The sequence below is a fragment of the Siniperca chuatsi genome, linkage group LG15 (genome assembly GCF_020085105.1).
Source record: "Siniperca chuatsi isolate FFG_IHB_CAS linkage group LG15, ASM2008510v1, whole genome shotgun sequence".
Taxonomy (NCBI): Eukaryota; Metazoa; Chordata; class Actinopteri; order Centrarchiformes; family Sinipercidae; genus Siniperca; species Siniperca chuatsi.
Genome location: NC_058056.1, coordinates 7,677,458 through 7,693,366, shown reverse-complemented (window position 1 = coordinate 7,693,366; position 15,909 = coordinate 7,677,458). Strand labels below are relative to the sequence as shown.

Sequence of the window (15,909 nt, the reverse complement as noted above, 5' to 3'; positions counted from 1 at the left end):
GCATGTTCGAGTTTAACCAACTCCAGTTGTGTTTCTGTTAAATGTCTGAAAACAATGTTAGAAGTTTTAAAATGCTCATACTCTTCCTCTTTGCCCGTGGACCTCTTCTTTTAAACTTATCTCTACTTCATCAAACCTCACACAGTCAATGGTGTGAACAGGTAGCAGTGAAAATGTGTAATGTGCTCAAGTGTCAGAAAATTGATCAACCACGTGTAAACAAAGTGATACACTGAAGTAGTCACATACCAGCACTGTAATTATAAGTATTTATGGAAAGTCTCTTAGCCAGTCGCAGTGTAATTACAGTATATGTTTTAAGAATATCCTCTTAAGCATACAGTTTACTCTTTTTGGCTGCATCACATAGTGTAGCTGGTCTAAATGCTTGTGTGTTCCTGATTACAGGGGTGTTTCTTCACCTTTTGCTGCTGATAAGTTTTTATTTTATTTTATTGCAGCAATCTTCCTTTCAGTACATTAAACCAGCCCTTACCTATGAATTTAGGCAAAGAAATTCATCAAACAACCGATTTATTTTTTCCAAATTCATTCATGTAATGCAAAAAAAACACTTTAGTATGGCTGCTCGACCTAACCACCCAACTTCGGTGCGGTGGTGTAAGCCATATGTAATCCTTTTGACAAGAAGTACGCTTTGAAAGCGAGATTTAGCCCCATAGGTCAAATACAATTTACTACACAGTGCTCCTGCTACAAAATGAAATGAAAACCCCAGAAATCCGTGCTTTCTCTCTGTACTTTGTGTTTAAATTTTGCAACACTGGCCTTTTTTCCAATGACTGATGTGTGCCTTTAGTCATCAGGCTGACAGCATGGGCCCAGTCCACTCTGAATTTGCCTAGTGATCCAACAAAGCATGTGAGCGAGACATCCACTTTCACCAGACGCCTCTGTTGTCATTGGTGCTTCAACATCACGAGTACCTGCTCAGATGCTCAGTTGAGCAATATCTGTGACAACCTTTCTGTCATCCCTTGCAGCTTTGCATTCCAGTCTCTACTAAGAACCCCAAATACATGAGATTAATTTGACCAAAGGCCTGTATCTTTTATGGGGACATGAACTCCATAACCCTGCCTACAGTCAACATCTCTTTTTTTATTTTTAGTATTTTTAGTATGTTGTATTTTTCATCACGATTGTGTTCAATAGTGGCATCAGATATTATCACTTGTGCACCAACACAGGATAGGAAAATATAGTATGAGACTTTTGTTTCCCAATTTTTTTCTGTGAAAAAATTCGAACTTTTCTGTTAGTCTTCCTTCTTCAAACACAACAAACAGACAGACAGATTGAAGTTTTCCCCAGTTAAGGCTCTGTTCTGTACTTTAGGTACTAGCACCAGCTGTCGCACACTGGTATATTTGCTAAATCTTTTTGTGCCTGTGCTGTAAGCGTGTAGCAAGATACAGTAGCATGATAACTACCCAAGTATTGAAAAATGGCAAATAATGATATTTGTAATAAAACCACAAGAAAATTCAGTTTCCAATATCATCCCATGGACTGGACTGGAGACCCCTATTGTGCTGTGATCACAAACTACCCATGTTATAAAACATGAGCTTGTAGCTGTGTTACATGATTTCTGGGTCTAAAGTTCACATTTTCAGTGACGTGTTTAGGTACCTCTTCGAGTCATTTTGGACGACTGCTACCAAGTGCACCTCATTCAAGCTGCTTTTTTGAATATTACCCCAGTGCTACCACTCTGGAAAAGTCAACTTCAGCCTCTTAAAGTTAAACAGCCATTTTGCAGTGATATCTCTACCATCTTACAAGTAATCTCAGTGCCATTTCATGAGTGTGCTCTTATCCCCACAAGCTCAGAGAAAAGGAAATTAGGTACAGTTACTGTACAGTGGTACTGTGGAACAGTGTTTTGATTTCCATGACCCCTGTGGCATAAAAAAATTGTAATCATTCTAAAATAACTCCATTTTTGTGACTGAGATCCTGACAAATGACGCTTATTAGATCAGGGAGTGCCTTTTTCTGCTCTCAGGTCTGAGGAGTTTATTATATTGGAATGGGATCTTAAAATTGTACAATTTTATTGAATTTAAGGCCATAAGCGATGACATTGTGAAATGGTTGGTGTTAGCCACCTTTTTATGCTTTTAAGAAGTGTGAATTTTTAGCGAATCAGGGAAGTCTCACCTGGCTCAGGGATGCTTGTCTAAATTTCTAAAGGCTGGCTTTAAGGTCTTTCAGATTTAACAGGCAAGTGCTGTTCGTGTAGCTTGCAGACAAATCAAAGGCACAGGTGGCCTGTTGATCGCCATTAGTTTTGCATTAGCATTAGCTGCTAAGAGTTGCACAGCAGTTTACTGCACACATTATGAAAGGGAAAGGAAAAGCTAACACATCTGCCTTTCATATTACAGGCTCTAAGTAGCATTACCAACTTCACTTTTAAAGTACAGTGCACTATAAAATACATGTTTCACATCTGTTGACCATCATACTGTCCATCATGGCCAGCTTCTCTGTGAAAGAGCCAAATTAATGAGTGTCAGATCCATGATAATTTACTGTATGACACGTCCATCTGAATTTAAAGCAGTCTGGTAGTCCTTTACCCTCCATTTAGCTTAGTTTAGGCAAGCTTACTGACTTGCAAGCCATCAGGAGCAAGGATTTTGATGAATGCTTGTTTTACAAATATCTTCCCTCATTATGGATGTACAGTATCAGCTTTTGCTCAGAGTTTGTTTCGTTGATCACAGTAGTCTATTGTCGACTGAGTTCTTTCTATCTTAAAAATCCCTATACACCTTTAGTAATTGTTTGTTTTTTGTGGCTGTAGTCTGTGGTGTGACCTTGCTGTATGACCATCCAAACTGCACACAGATGCAAACAGAGACGTGCAGACAATAAGAAAATACTAATTCTAGCCCAGTTGGACATTTGCTCTAAAAGAATGAGCCATTAATAGATTTTTGTGCCACGCTGAGAACAGAATCACAGTGTGCCGAGTTGTAGAGATTGGCTAATCAAAACTCTTATTATCTTTCCTGCACTTTCTGGCACAGTCTCATGCTTTGATCTCTATTTTCCCTTTTAATTGTTGGTCTCTTCTGCTGCTTTAGTGAACATAGACACATCCAAATGTTGCTGAGTTTCTGGTAGGGGTTCTGCCCTTGACATAATACATGGCATGAAGATGTAATTATTTCACACACTGCTCAGTGCACTGGGCAGTTCTTTTACTGCATGTCTCGATTTTAGTTTTGATTTATTTTGCATACTGTGCTTATTTGCTTTGACTCTCTGCGGTATATAATTGTGTGTACGCAGGTTGGAACCCTGCGATTCTGTGGCAGCACTGAGTTCTCTGGAGGCCTCTGGGCCGGAGTGCAGCTTGACAAACCAGAGGGGAAGAACGATGGCTCAGTAGCGGGGGTTCAGTATTTCACCTGTCGAATGAAACATGGTAGGTCATGCCACAGCCCAGCACTAAAAGATCAAACGCACCGACTCACCCACTTGCTCCATCAATTACTTCTACCATTATTGACTTTATAGGACTTAATTGGCCCAATCAGGTTTTCAGTGGTATCTTCTCTAATCCCAGGAAATTAGATTAGTCCTTTTTTGTCAGTAAATTGAATGAGTTCAAATTACCATATGCAACGTGTCGTTTGCTTTTTGTTTTATTAATTCGCTATTATCACTCTGTATATATTGAATCACCCATAATCTTCTGACTTGTGTACAGTTAAAATAATTTTCCTATGCTTCTTTTTTTGCTTCTCAGGAATCTTTGCTCCCCTCTCAAAGATAAGCAAACCTTTGGAAAGACATAAAACCAGCACCACAAAGACGTCTACACCCATACGCCCCCCTCGTCACATTGACCTGTCCCGCGTCACCTCCAAGATAAACACAGGTAAAGAACAAGTTGCAAGCAGCTCCTAACACTTCTGAACATTACTGCTTAATCAAAATCTGCCTTTGACGTGTTTGGTATTCAGTCAATATGTAAAAAGTCGATAAGTAGACATATGATAAATCATACAGGAATTGTAAGAAGCACTACTCCACCTGGCTCTATTCTTATGATTCAAGCTGTGCTGAGGTTCTATTCGGTTGGCTAAACATTGCAGGTCAGCGTGAGACTCACATGTTTTTGGAAAAATGGATTTGCCTGAGGAGTTCTGGCACAAAGTACTGTAAAAAGACTTGAAATTATCAAGTCATAACATAAACTACAATGGCAGTGAAACTGAACAGCCAGTAGAGCCCTGAGGGCGAAAGAAATGTGTGAACTATTGTGAACACAGGTGGAAAAGATGTCACAGGGGCAACTGTTTCCTCATGTCACAGGCAATCTCATGTACAGTCCCCTGGAGGAGATCAGTGGATGCAGTATTAGAGACCACATATCGTATAAAAAAACAAAAGAACTGCACCAACCTCATAGAAACACAAACAGTTTCGAGTAACAATATTAGTCCGATGAATGGCTTCCTAATATTGGCTTCTTCAAGTGAGCTCACTTTAGGGGGTTTGGGACATAAGCTTAAAGTACTAGCATCATTAGAAAAAGTGCCCTGTGTTTGTCCACTTTTTCATTGCCGTGGAATTGATGTGCTGAAAATGACAGGAAAAGTGTTGGTGGTAATAGCCCCCCATTCTCCACTAACTGGATTACAAGCGTCCACATCCTGTGTGATATTCTGGTGATCCTAAACCACCCCTCTCCCTCTGCTATGTAACTAATGTCATTGTCATGTACAGTAAAATATATTATTAGAAAAAGGCTGTTTTATTCCTCTAAACTAGCGGTACTAACATTCTCCACAAGCGCTGTGTGAATTGTCAGTAGAACATACCTCAGATTGATTTTAAACATTTACTGGCACAGTCTGAACTATGGAGGATCCAGGAGGAGACAAACTCCCCTGAAAGCAATAAAGGTAAACAATTGAGGGACAATCGGAGATTGCAATCCAGTCCTCTAAATATCTCCTAATGTAATTTGTACTCTGTGATTGCTCAAACTAAATGTGTTTTTGGCGTCCAGTTTATGGCGAGAGAAGGTCAACCGTGCTCGTGAAACCAGATCAATCGCCAGCAGGTTCTTACTGCTAGCCACAGGATTACTTCACCAAGCCAAAGAGGTAGCTTTGGGTTTAAAAAAGAGACGAGAGAGGTGTCATTGTCTGTGCATATTGACTAATAAGTTAGCTGAGGGGGCATACAGTGACAACAGTGGTATTCAGTAATAAGCATGGAAACCTATGCGATGTGTTTGTTGTCTGTATTTAATTTTTGTGTGTCGCATTACTTTGTACTATGTATTTACTTTGTAAGGTGCATTATCATCTCCTAATTTGTCACTTAGATATACAAGAACAGTATGTCCAGTCTTCATCTCAACAGTGTTACAGCAAGTACATCAGTAAGCAACAAAATCTTAAAAAGTGCTTTGCTATAGTTTTTGTCTCTAATACTGTTGATCTGGCAAGTAACAAAGCAAGTCAAATATGGATGGACTATGTTTCTATTTTGTCAAATATGTCTTTGTTGCTGTATTAATAGTAGTTCTTGTGGGAACACAGCCATTCTAGATACCAAAATGGATGCCCGTACTGACAGTTTTCATGCTGACACAGTGGACTTCTAGCCTACTATGGAGGGACTGAGTCATTCCACGGTGTCCAGATGAGGCCATCAGCTAGAGCTGTGACTCCAGCTGATGGCCTCTTTTGTGCCAAAAAGAGGCTTTCTCAACTTTCCTATACTTGCATGAGCCATGTCACTGCATTGCAGGATTTATTGCATCTGGGCTTTCATATTAATCTTCCTTGAATGCTTTGAAAAGTGAATTCTGAACCAGTGCCAAAGGACAATGCATAAATTAGACAGCTGACAAGACCTTGCTCTCACAGTCCTTGGATGCCCATATCCTCAGCTCCTGACTAATGTCTTCTCATAATATAGTCCAGTCACCTCAGAACATTGTAGAAACCTTGTCTTGGTAGGTTTTCGTGGTTCTTGCGCCCTCTAGGGTTTAAAGCTGTATTGTGGTAGGGTAAGATTCAAAAGTTTTGAAGGCTGATTGATCTGGACGTGACTGGAATAGTGGTCCTCAGAGTAGCCTATTGAATTTGGTGATTGATAGTCCAATTAAGCAGGGTTTAATAACTAGGGCATAGACAGGCTGAATAGCCTGGCAGCCATTCATCACTAGGTGTATGCGAGTGTGTTATGTGTGGCACGCAATGCATGTGAGGGCGTGTGTGTCAGCACCTCCATACAACCCAGGATCCAGACTAATTTATGACCAGACACTTTCAGGGCCTTCGTCAGCCATTTACTGCCCAAACTCTCGGAGCCACCTGTGTTTTAGCGTCCCATTGGATTGGCGGTACATATCGCTCGCTCGTGTGTTTCTATAGATTAGATGGCTCGTTGTGGAATTGTCTCGTCTCGCTAACCAGGAGAGACAGACACAGCAGAATGCCAGGCTGGCCCCTATTAATGTGTCAACTGTAGCTCAGGCCTCAACGGGCGGTGGGAACATAAACACTCACAAAGCACCACTGCTTGATTCAGAAAGCCTCAGTCTGTGCTGCAGTCTATCACTTGAAGCGAACGTCAGTATGTGGAAGGATAGATAGAACCAGGAGGTCCCTGCAAGCTAAAGGTCAAGTGACAAGAAATGTTTGGTAATCTGAGTCGAAATGTAGTTTCCTCTTTGGAGTTCAAAAGGAAAGACACAGCTCTGTCTCTCAGAGGAACGTCCCAGCTCTCTCTAAATGTGAACTGAAATGGCAATCAATAAATACCAGGCTGATTTGAGATTTTTCAAAGCGCAATATAAAATTTAAACCTAGGTAACATATTAATGAGTTGAGAGTAACACGATACAGTGTTTGCGGCAGATTTATGTATGAATTGAATCCTCATTAGAGATGGTTATTTTTTCCTTTTCCTTGTTTAGATACATGAATGATTGCCTATTAAACAACAGACTCAAAAAGGCTTTTGTCAGTTGGATGGTAAATTTAATTCAAGTCCACAAACAATATTAAAAAGCTTGAAGTTGTTAAGTTTTGGTGCTATAAACTAGTTAAATAGTTATAAACATAGTTATGTTTACTTCTGCAAGAAATATTGTTCCTCATTGTGTGCTATATGAGTCTGTACCAAGATTCCTTTTGAAGTTGTTTAGTTGTTGTTTTGTATTCACTGTCATTGGGGCTTTTGTGTGGGTGTAACTGCTTGTCTCAGCATATTCAAGTGTTTTTATTGTGAGTTGGAATAAAAGATATGGTCTTAGTTCAATCAAGAAAAATTGCCTTTCACTAATTCTTGTTTCATTGCTACTCGACAATGTCATTCTGTCCTTTCTTTGCATTTCTTCACTCTCCTGCTCTCGTGTTTTGTCTTTTCAGTATAGCTTCTTTGTCTCTGCCTTTAACTCTGCCGCTATTGGAGTGCTACACTGTGTGTCGTCTTAGTTTCCTCATTTGTAATTCTCTTTATTTCTCCAAAATTGATGAACTTCAAAAACTACCTTTCTGCATATTGTATTTACATGTAAACCACTCCACCTATGTCCATAATATTCATTAGTCCTTCAACAGATGCATCATGGCAATAATAGAAATTATTATTATTATAATTACTGACAGATGTTTATAAATATCCTACTTTAGCTAATTTCAACTGTCAAACAAAAAATTAAATATACATTTCATAATTTAAGTTGTCAAAGTCACTTTCAAATTGTAGAAACATTATAGAACTTTGATGTTACATTATTTATGTCATCTTCTAATCTGAACACTTTATTCACCTTTCAATGAATATTGATCTCTGTGTTGAAAAGTGGTCATTGTGTCTCTTTTGTTTGTGTGTGTGGGTGGAAAGGTTTATCTCCATCTGTCAAAACAATCCTTGATAATCAAAAAAGTCGACCTGGTCCTAATCAGGGCACAGAGGGAGACGCCTCAGTGACAAAGACAGGTACTGCAGTTACAGCTGAGTGGGCTTTAATGTACTATGTATCAGAGACCAGGGTGTGGGAGTGAGGTTGCAGTATTTAGTATAATCTCTCTTTGGCTAAAACTATGGAAATTGTTCAAATCTTAGTTCCACACACTCCCTATCATCACCTGTCTCTGATCATTTGTGCACCTTAATACTTGAATCCAACATCATATCATAATCCATCTGTGGGTAGTTCAACAGGAACATCAATGCAAAAAGTACTGTATTTTATAAACGCATCAGATTCTTTGATAAACCACTGTGTTTCCTCCATTAGTGCTGCATTTGCCATTCAAGCATAATTTAGATGGTAAAAAAATCCGATCTATTTTCCTCAACCTGAAAATACAGTATGCTTGCAGTTGTGATCGTTGTGCATGAAACCAAAACCACAAAAGTCCAGTGATCAATTAAGGCAATGAGGGATTGATTAGCTCAAACAGAAATGACAGAATCAGCAGCTTTGACTGTTATTTCTGTGCATTGTCGTCCACTCTTAGGGGCCCATTAGCTAAGGCTTACTATTGAACAACTTTTGGCAAAGGTTGAGAAGTTTTTTTTACCCATCACTGTCTGGGGTCCAGTTTGTTTGTAGCTGAATCTTCCCTTCATCTTAAAAGCACTTTGGCACAGATTTAATCAATGAGCCTCTAAGAGTTGGGCACTTAATGAACTTATGGCTTGTGAAGGTCTGCGAAGCTTAATGAGGTCCTGCGTCCAAATGGCTTTTTAAGAGTGAAATTGGGCACCCCCCTCCTCCATCTCATTCCCTCAAGTTGGGAGGGGCTTAGCATGTTGGCCCTTAGTTGGACCTCAGTAACAGGACAAGCAACTGTTAAAGATTGAGCTCACTTGATTTGTGCTGCATTAGAATCCTGTGACACAGCTGCTTGGATTTCTGAAAAAGTACAGTGGTAATTGTCTGGATCTGAGTGCTGTAGGCACTGTCACATCCAGAAGAATAAAATGGAAAAATGAATACAAGGCTAAGCTTCATTATTTCAATGGAATTAGTGCTGCTGCTATATGGATGGATGGTGGGTTCAGTATTAAGATGGGAGGCACACAGTTTGTGCCGTGTGATTTTTAGACAGCAGAATGGATAACAACATTAACAACTAATTGTGGAGCCTAGATGCACCTTATGTACCTTTTTGAATGATGATGTAGTGTATACCTGGCAAAGTGGTGGTCTTCAGAGAAATATGTTTGGACTGTGTGTTCTGTTTCAGCCACTTGTCACTTGTAGAGTTCTTTCTTTAAATGACTTGCCCCCCTGTGTTTTCTGCCAGTCATTACTCTGTGTAATTTTCACCACAGGTGTTCTCTCCCGCTCTCTCTCCTCTTCGTCCTCTTCACTGGACTCTCGGCATGGGCCAGGCGCCCGACCTCGTCCACTGCCAAGGCAACGTCTTCCTGCCAGGCAGCGAAGACAACGTCTTTCCCTGAGTCCCAGGACCACGCCCTCACCGGCCCTCCGTTCTTCTCCTGACACCACTGCACTTACTACTGCAGGTCTGTATTGTAGTCCTGTTATTTCAGGAGTTTCTAATACAAATCTAATGGAATCAAATTAAGGGCAGTAATTATCACAGTAGTGAAACACTCATTGTTCATCTCTCCCAGGTCTTCGAAGTCGAACCCCCTCAGCTAGTAGCTCTGTGTGTGGGGGCCCCGAGGTGCGCCTGGGGGAGAGGGTGCTGGTGGTAGGCCAGAGAACTGGTGTAGTCCAATTCTATGGAAAGACCAGTTTTGCTCCAGGTCAGTTGTTAAAATTGATGTTCTCCCTGCAAATGTTTGACAGTTGAAATCCAACTAAAAATTAATATTATGACACTTCAATATTTCACCATTAATCCATTGTTTATTTGGTAGATGCTTTGCAGCGTTGACACTTCAATCACTTGCCTGAATCATTAGGGCAAATATGTTAGTCAGCCTAATTTCCATAAAGACATCAACTAATGTCTTCTGTTCATTGTAAATTGTCGTAAATTGGATTATTTGAAATGTGAATGATGTGCACATGCATATTGAAAAGCTCTCTGAAGTTTTATTTTGCAAGGAATTTCCTATAATTATGCGCAATAAAATCCTGGTGTCTCATAGCTTTATGGCCAGTTGGGTTGTTTACAAGTGTGACTAAAACCCCAACGGTTAAACAAATTAAATAATTATTTTATAGTTAACAACAAGCACTGATAGTGATTTAATAGACTGCCAGCATTGGTTTTACAGTTGACTAAATAAATAATTTGACCTCTGTTTACTAGCATATTACAGTACATGTGCTTAATGTTAGACCATTGGGGTTCAATAAAGAACACGTGGGGCTCAAAGAGGATCAAACTGTACTCTCTGGCAAAGGTTCGGCCTCATCAGTGTTAGGTATATGGCACCTTTAAATTTAGGAACAACCTAAAAAAAAAAAAAGCCCTCAAAGCGTCTCTAAAATATTTATTATTCCTTTTAATAAATCATGGCTGTCCTTCCTATCCTGTCTTCAGGACATACATAAATAATTATAGTTACTGCAGTTCCCTTAAATGCATCTTGGTACTTTAATTGGGCAGCAAACTGGCGAGCAGATGGTTTTTGACCAAATAAATGATGGTGACCGTACATAACCTTGTTGTCATTATAGGGTTAAAAATAAGTTTCTGATTCTTTTAATACATAAAACTAAAACGCTTCAGACTCAAGCCTCTCAAGAAGTATAACCAAAGAAAGTTGGTTGACTTAACAGCCTATAAAAGAGAGACTTTGTGGGCATATTGTCAATATTTATGGTTAAGTATTTCATTTTCACAAGTTGAATCCAAAGAAATGACATGAAGGAAGGAATGAACAGGATCAAGGAGATAGGCAGATTTGTCTCTAAATGTAGAACTTGCCTTTTGGTTGCCTCTAGTTGGTACACCAAGAAAACTTTTTGTAGCCAGAAATGTCAAAATTGTTTGCATAATTGTTAAAACATCTGTGCAGTATTATTATTGTACAGTGAGTCACATTTGGAGAAAGCGATAGCTCTATTAAGCTCCTCTTCTTCTCCTTGCATGAGCTGCATTGCAAACTCTGTCACAAGTCATTGCGGTGGCAAACCTCGAGTTGGACAGAAGATACTTGGAAAATTAAGATATGAGAAAACTGCTGCTGAGCAAAAGCCATCGAAACCCAGAGAGAAAACAGCTCACAGTATTCATTAATATTTAGGCAGTAGTTCTGCCCAGGCATCAGTCATGTATGAATAAGTACTAAGGTATCTCACACCACCGAGGATCATGTTTGAAGGGATTTCAGTCTTATGTTTCCTTTGATACTCTTAAATCAGTGCTAGCAATGCTCTGTTATCTCACCCTCGGTGCACCGAACACTGTCTCTCTATACCAAATGCAGCTCTTCTTGCTGAACATTTCACAGTAAATTGACATCTTTTTTTACATTTTGTCTATTTTCTTATGTGGCACACGCAAGGTGATGTAACATCATTATAGAGTGAAAGATGCTCTGAACTCACTTTCTGCCTACTATTTCAGAGTAATGACTGAAAGTTAAATAGCTTAACAGTTTTTTATTAATTATTTTGGAGCTATGTAAGAGGGAATGTTGTATAGAAAATATTGGCACTGCTGCACTGTGTTGTGGGCCCAAGACCAAATGGCCGGGAAAAAGAGCTCTGCTGAAACTTGGACATCTTTAGTGCTGTGTTAATGATTATAAGCGCAGTGAAATCTCAAACTGCAGTGTATCACTGCAAATGACAAGACAGACATCTTTCCGTGTAGAGAGCTTTCCAATAATGTAAGACACTTTTAGAAGCTATATTTTCAGTCAACAGCTGATTGCTCTTCTGTGTACAGTTTGGCTAGTCCATCCAGCAAACTTTCAGTTCAATTCAGTGGGGCTTTATTGGCATGGGGAACAGACGTTAACATTGCCAAAGCAAGTGTGAAATAAATACATACATAAACAAAAGAAATGTGTTATTAAAATATATAAAGATAAGTAAGATGATGATGATGATAATAATGATATAATGATGATGACACAAATTGTAGACTTAAACAGATTAGATTTAAACACTGCAACATTCTTTTTTTTTTTATAAATGTGTGTGTGTCTGTGTCTAGGTCATTCACTGTCCCTCAGGTTGTGGCATGTTGATATATATATACTGGGCAGAAAGATCTGCCCTGTCTCGTTCTCGTATTTTTAATTTTGAGAGCTCATTTAGCTCTTTGAAATCTGAGATTACAGAGCTGAAATGTTTCTTATTTTACTGAATGTTGTACATTGCAGTAGGAAGTGCATCTCTGTCTCAGCCTCACCTGTCGAACAGTGACCACATATTCTGTTTTCTTTTGGTTGCCATGATTTTTTGTGTCTTCCTTTTTCGAATGCCAGTTTGTTGTCGCTGAGCCTGTACTTGGTCAGGATCTGTCTCTGCTTTCTATCTCTGACAGCAGAGAGATATTCTGCCAATTCATCATCTCTTTTTAGGGCCAGATAACATTCTGATCTACTTTGGCTTTTAGTTTCTTCTTTCCAATGTTCCAAACAGGTTTCTTTAGGCGTTATAATTTGGTTTACTCTGATTGGTGTTTGGAAAGCAGTGCTGTAGTGAGACTGGTCAAAGTGTGTCTGAGAGGGGGCAGTCACCAACTGACATAGGGGACTCTTTTCTGGGCTCAGCTCTTGGGTTTGTAGGGGTATGAAATGGAGGGTGTCTAGGAGGCTGGATTTAAGGTGATTAAAAAATTTGATGGCTCCCTTTTGAATGTTAATTGTTAGTGGGTATCTGCCTAATTCTGCTCTACATGCATTTGTTGGTGTTTTTCTGTGTACATGTAAAATGTATCTGTAGAATTCTGCATGTAACGATTCTGTTGGGTGTTTGTCCCAACGGGTATAGTTATGACTGAGTGGACCCCATACTTCACTAGCATACAGCGCAGTGGGCTGGATGACACTATCAAATATTTTACGCCAAATTTTTAAATTATAAAATGTTGTCTTAATTGCATTTAGAGCTCTTCAAGCTTTTTCTTTTAGTGCATTCACTGCCATGTTGAAACTCCCTGATGCTGTTATGATTATAACTCATACTGTGTTCAGTGATATGATTTGTTTATGGTAAATGGTATTTGTTCTCCTGACATCTGGGGCGTTTTTGAAAAATCATGACATTCGTTTTCTTTATATTTACTTCCAGGGTCCAATTCTGACAGTACTTTTCTATTATGTCCAGCTGTTGCTGTGGTCCTAATGCAAACACATCTGATATTTACAGTTGCCAACATTAAATGACTAATACACTACTTTCTTTACTCATTACTTAAATCTTTTTTAAGGTAGATCTCTCCTCTTAGGGCATTTGATATGTGATTATCCATCAATGGTCCCTTGACAGTTTGTTTGATTTCTGGTCTGTCTGTCTTTCTGTCTGTGCAGGCCTCTGGTTGGGCATTAAACTGGACAAGCCAAGTGGTAAGAATGATGGATCAGTGGGAGGAGTGAGGTACTTCAGCTGCCCACCAAAGCATGGCGTCTTTGCTCCTCCGTCTCGTGTTCAGAGGTGAGTGCAGGCCCTTTAAGGTAGCTTATATTTTCACTAATGACTAATGGTCCCTTTTGGTTTTTGCCAGTGGTCACCCAGAGAAACAAAAACAGATTTGTCAAACAAATATCTTATAATACATTCTTTAAAGTTTAGAGCAGATTTTTGAAGAATTTGACAATATGACCTGGAAACCCTAAGGTTGTGTTTCATTGCCCTCATCAATACATCTAATGGCACTAATGAGCTCCTTTGACAGTGTCATTTGTGCAAGTGTTGACATATTTGATTTTGCCCTCTGTGCGGCAAACAGTCCTCCTCTGTACTTGTGATTAAAGAGAGTCCGAGTTGCCAAACGTGAAGCCTGGGGTCCTCGCGCAGCATGACTCTTCAGTTTACTGTGGCAGCTAGTTATGAGCTAGATGCGATCATCCCTGCCTTTTAAATATGGATTAAGAATGTGTCATTTGTTTAGATTAGAGATGTAAGGAGGTTATAAAAGGGTATGGAATATATAAGAGAATACCTTTTAAAATATTGCATGCATTTTCTTTTACAGTACATGGTAGTATTTTTTTATTTACAAATATATTTATGTCCCACTGTGTGATATGCATGTGGATAATTTCATATACTGTTTTGATTGCAAGTAAGACAGGACGTAAAGCACAGATCAGGAGTTTGGTTGCCTTTAGGTTATGTTTACAAGAACATCTGACTACTTTTCACAATGTGAGGCAATATTTAGCTGAAGTTTAGGCCTTTATTCTCATTTTAACCAAATGAGAATAAGAGTTCCAAGTTAGGACCCCTGTATCTGATTGAAAATTGACCTCTGCCTGTAAGATGTTTGGGAAGATGAAGATTAAATTACTTTCTGGTTGGTTTTTTAACAATACAATTGCTATGTCGAGAGATCCATATTTCTGCAGTTTACATAATAAAAGGTTGTGATTCACTGTATCAAATGCTTTTGATAGTTCTGGAAATATGGTACAAATAAATTCATCATAACCAAGTGCTGCTGAGATTTTATCTGTCAGGTGAAGGAAAGCCAGGTAAGTGGAGTGGTCTTTATGAAAGCCATACTGATGTCTAATAGACAACTAAAGGCGTGTTTCAGTTGTCCGTCTCACGCATGTCTGACAGAACATACACTTCTATTTTACTCAATATAGCTGTTTACACAGGCTGGGTAACGAAGTGTCTTTAGGCTTCACGTCTTATTTTATTCTGTTTCACATGCATAACTACAGTGATTGTGTGTTCAGCTCTGAGCGCTGCCAAAACGCAGGTGACCTACACAGGACTACTGTGCCTGAATGCATCTTGTATAGACCCTGACAGAGGACTGACGCTGCTGCTCAGATAATGTGCTGCTTTGACTAAGCAGCCTGTGTAGACATGTGTAAGTTAGTGTAAGGCTTCAACAGTGTTGTCCAAAGCATCAGACCACATATGCACACACTGTTGTAAATTTATTCATAATGTTTCATCTGGTCATTATATTGTCACTAGTGTTATGCTTTGTGGTGTGTATTGTCTCTGTCAGACTGGCTGTCAGCTGAGGTGAATTCTCAACCCCTCCTCATATCATTGTTTTTTTTTAATGTCTTTACATTTATATTTCTAGACGAAGTAATATGGCAAAGGCCAGCAGTTTGACATATACCTTATTTTCACTTTAAAGTTGATGGTTTAGTGACAGTTTGTTTTTATCTTTTATCTTTCTTTCTGCTTTTGGAGCAGTTTTGTTAACACTTTAATAAAATGAGCAATATGTAGGTACAGTATGTTAGTAACGTTAGTTACAGTAGTGACCCTTTATTAGTGATGTTTCATTTTTGATAGATAAGTTTTTATTTCCAGGATGCTTTACATTCATATAACTAGAATTACGCTAAATGGTGCCACTGAATATTTTCTTTGGTAGAACCAGTTCAACTTAAGTTCAAGCCAAATCTCTGAAATTTTAATGAATAACCCTCTCTGTGAGAAAGTGATACTGATGCAGTGTTTTGTGTTTGCATCATCTGTTGGAGACCTAAAATGGAGACCGGTCTATTTTAAACTGGTGGGAGCTCCATTCAAAGGATCTGCTCAGCTACAAGACAGCCAGCTGAGCGACTTGTCTCTTGAGGTGTCTAATCAGCCTCTTATGAGGCTCTCTGATGTGTGCAATCTGGTCTGTTCATGCATTCAGGATAGTTTTTACTAACTACACTTTCTGTATAATTACAGTATACCTCTTAGCATGCAGAACCAAAAAGCAGAAAAACTTGAATTATACACATTTCACATTGGTGTGTTTTTGAACACCG

General features: G+C 39.1%; 1 protein-coding gene across 4 annotated transcripts in view; it reads left to right on the top strand.

Annotated features, from left to right (window-relative positions):
• Positions 1 to 15,909, top strand: part of LOC122861383 (CAP-Gly domain-containing linker protein 4-like) — a 40,110-nt gene that overhangs the window by 17,186 nt on the left and 7,015 nt on the right. For 2 of the 4 annotated variants that reach the window (XM_044165635.1, XM_044165634.1), the window contains 7 exons: positions 3,328 to 3,463; positions 3,788 to 3,919; positions 5,378 to 5,434; positions 7,912 to 8,007; positions 9,352 to 9,546; positions 9,658 to 9,792; positions 13,483 to 13,606. In XM_044165635.1, the coding sequence (XP_044021570.1) occupies positions 3,328 to 3,463; positions 3,788 to 3,919; positions 5,378 to 5,434; positions 7,912 to 8,007; positions 9,352 to 9,546; positions 9,658 to 9,792; positions 13,483 to 13,606 (875 nt within the window). The remainder of the gene's footprint in view (positions 1 to 3,327; positions 3,464 to 3,787; positions 3,920 to 5,377; positions 5,435 to 7,911; positions 8,008 to 9,351; positions 9,547 to 9,657; positions 9,793 to 13,482; positions 13,607 to 15,909) is intronic. The other 2 variants (XM_044165636.1, XM_044165637.1) reach the window with 2 other exon arrangements.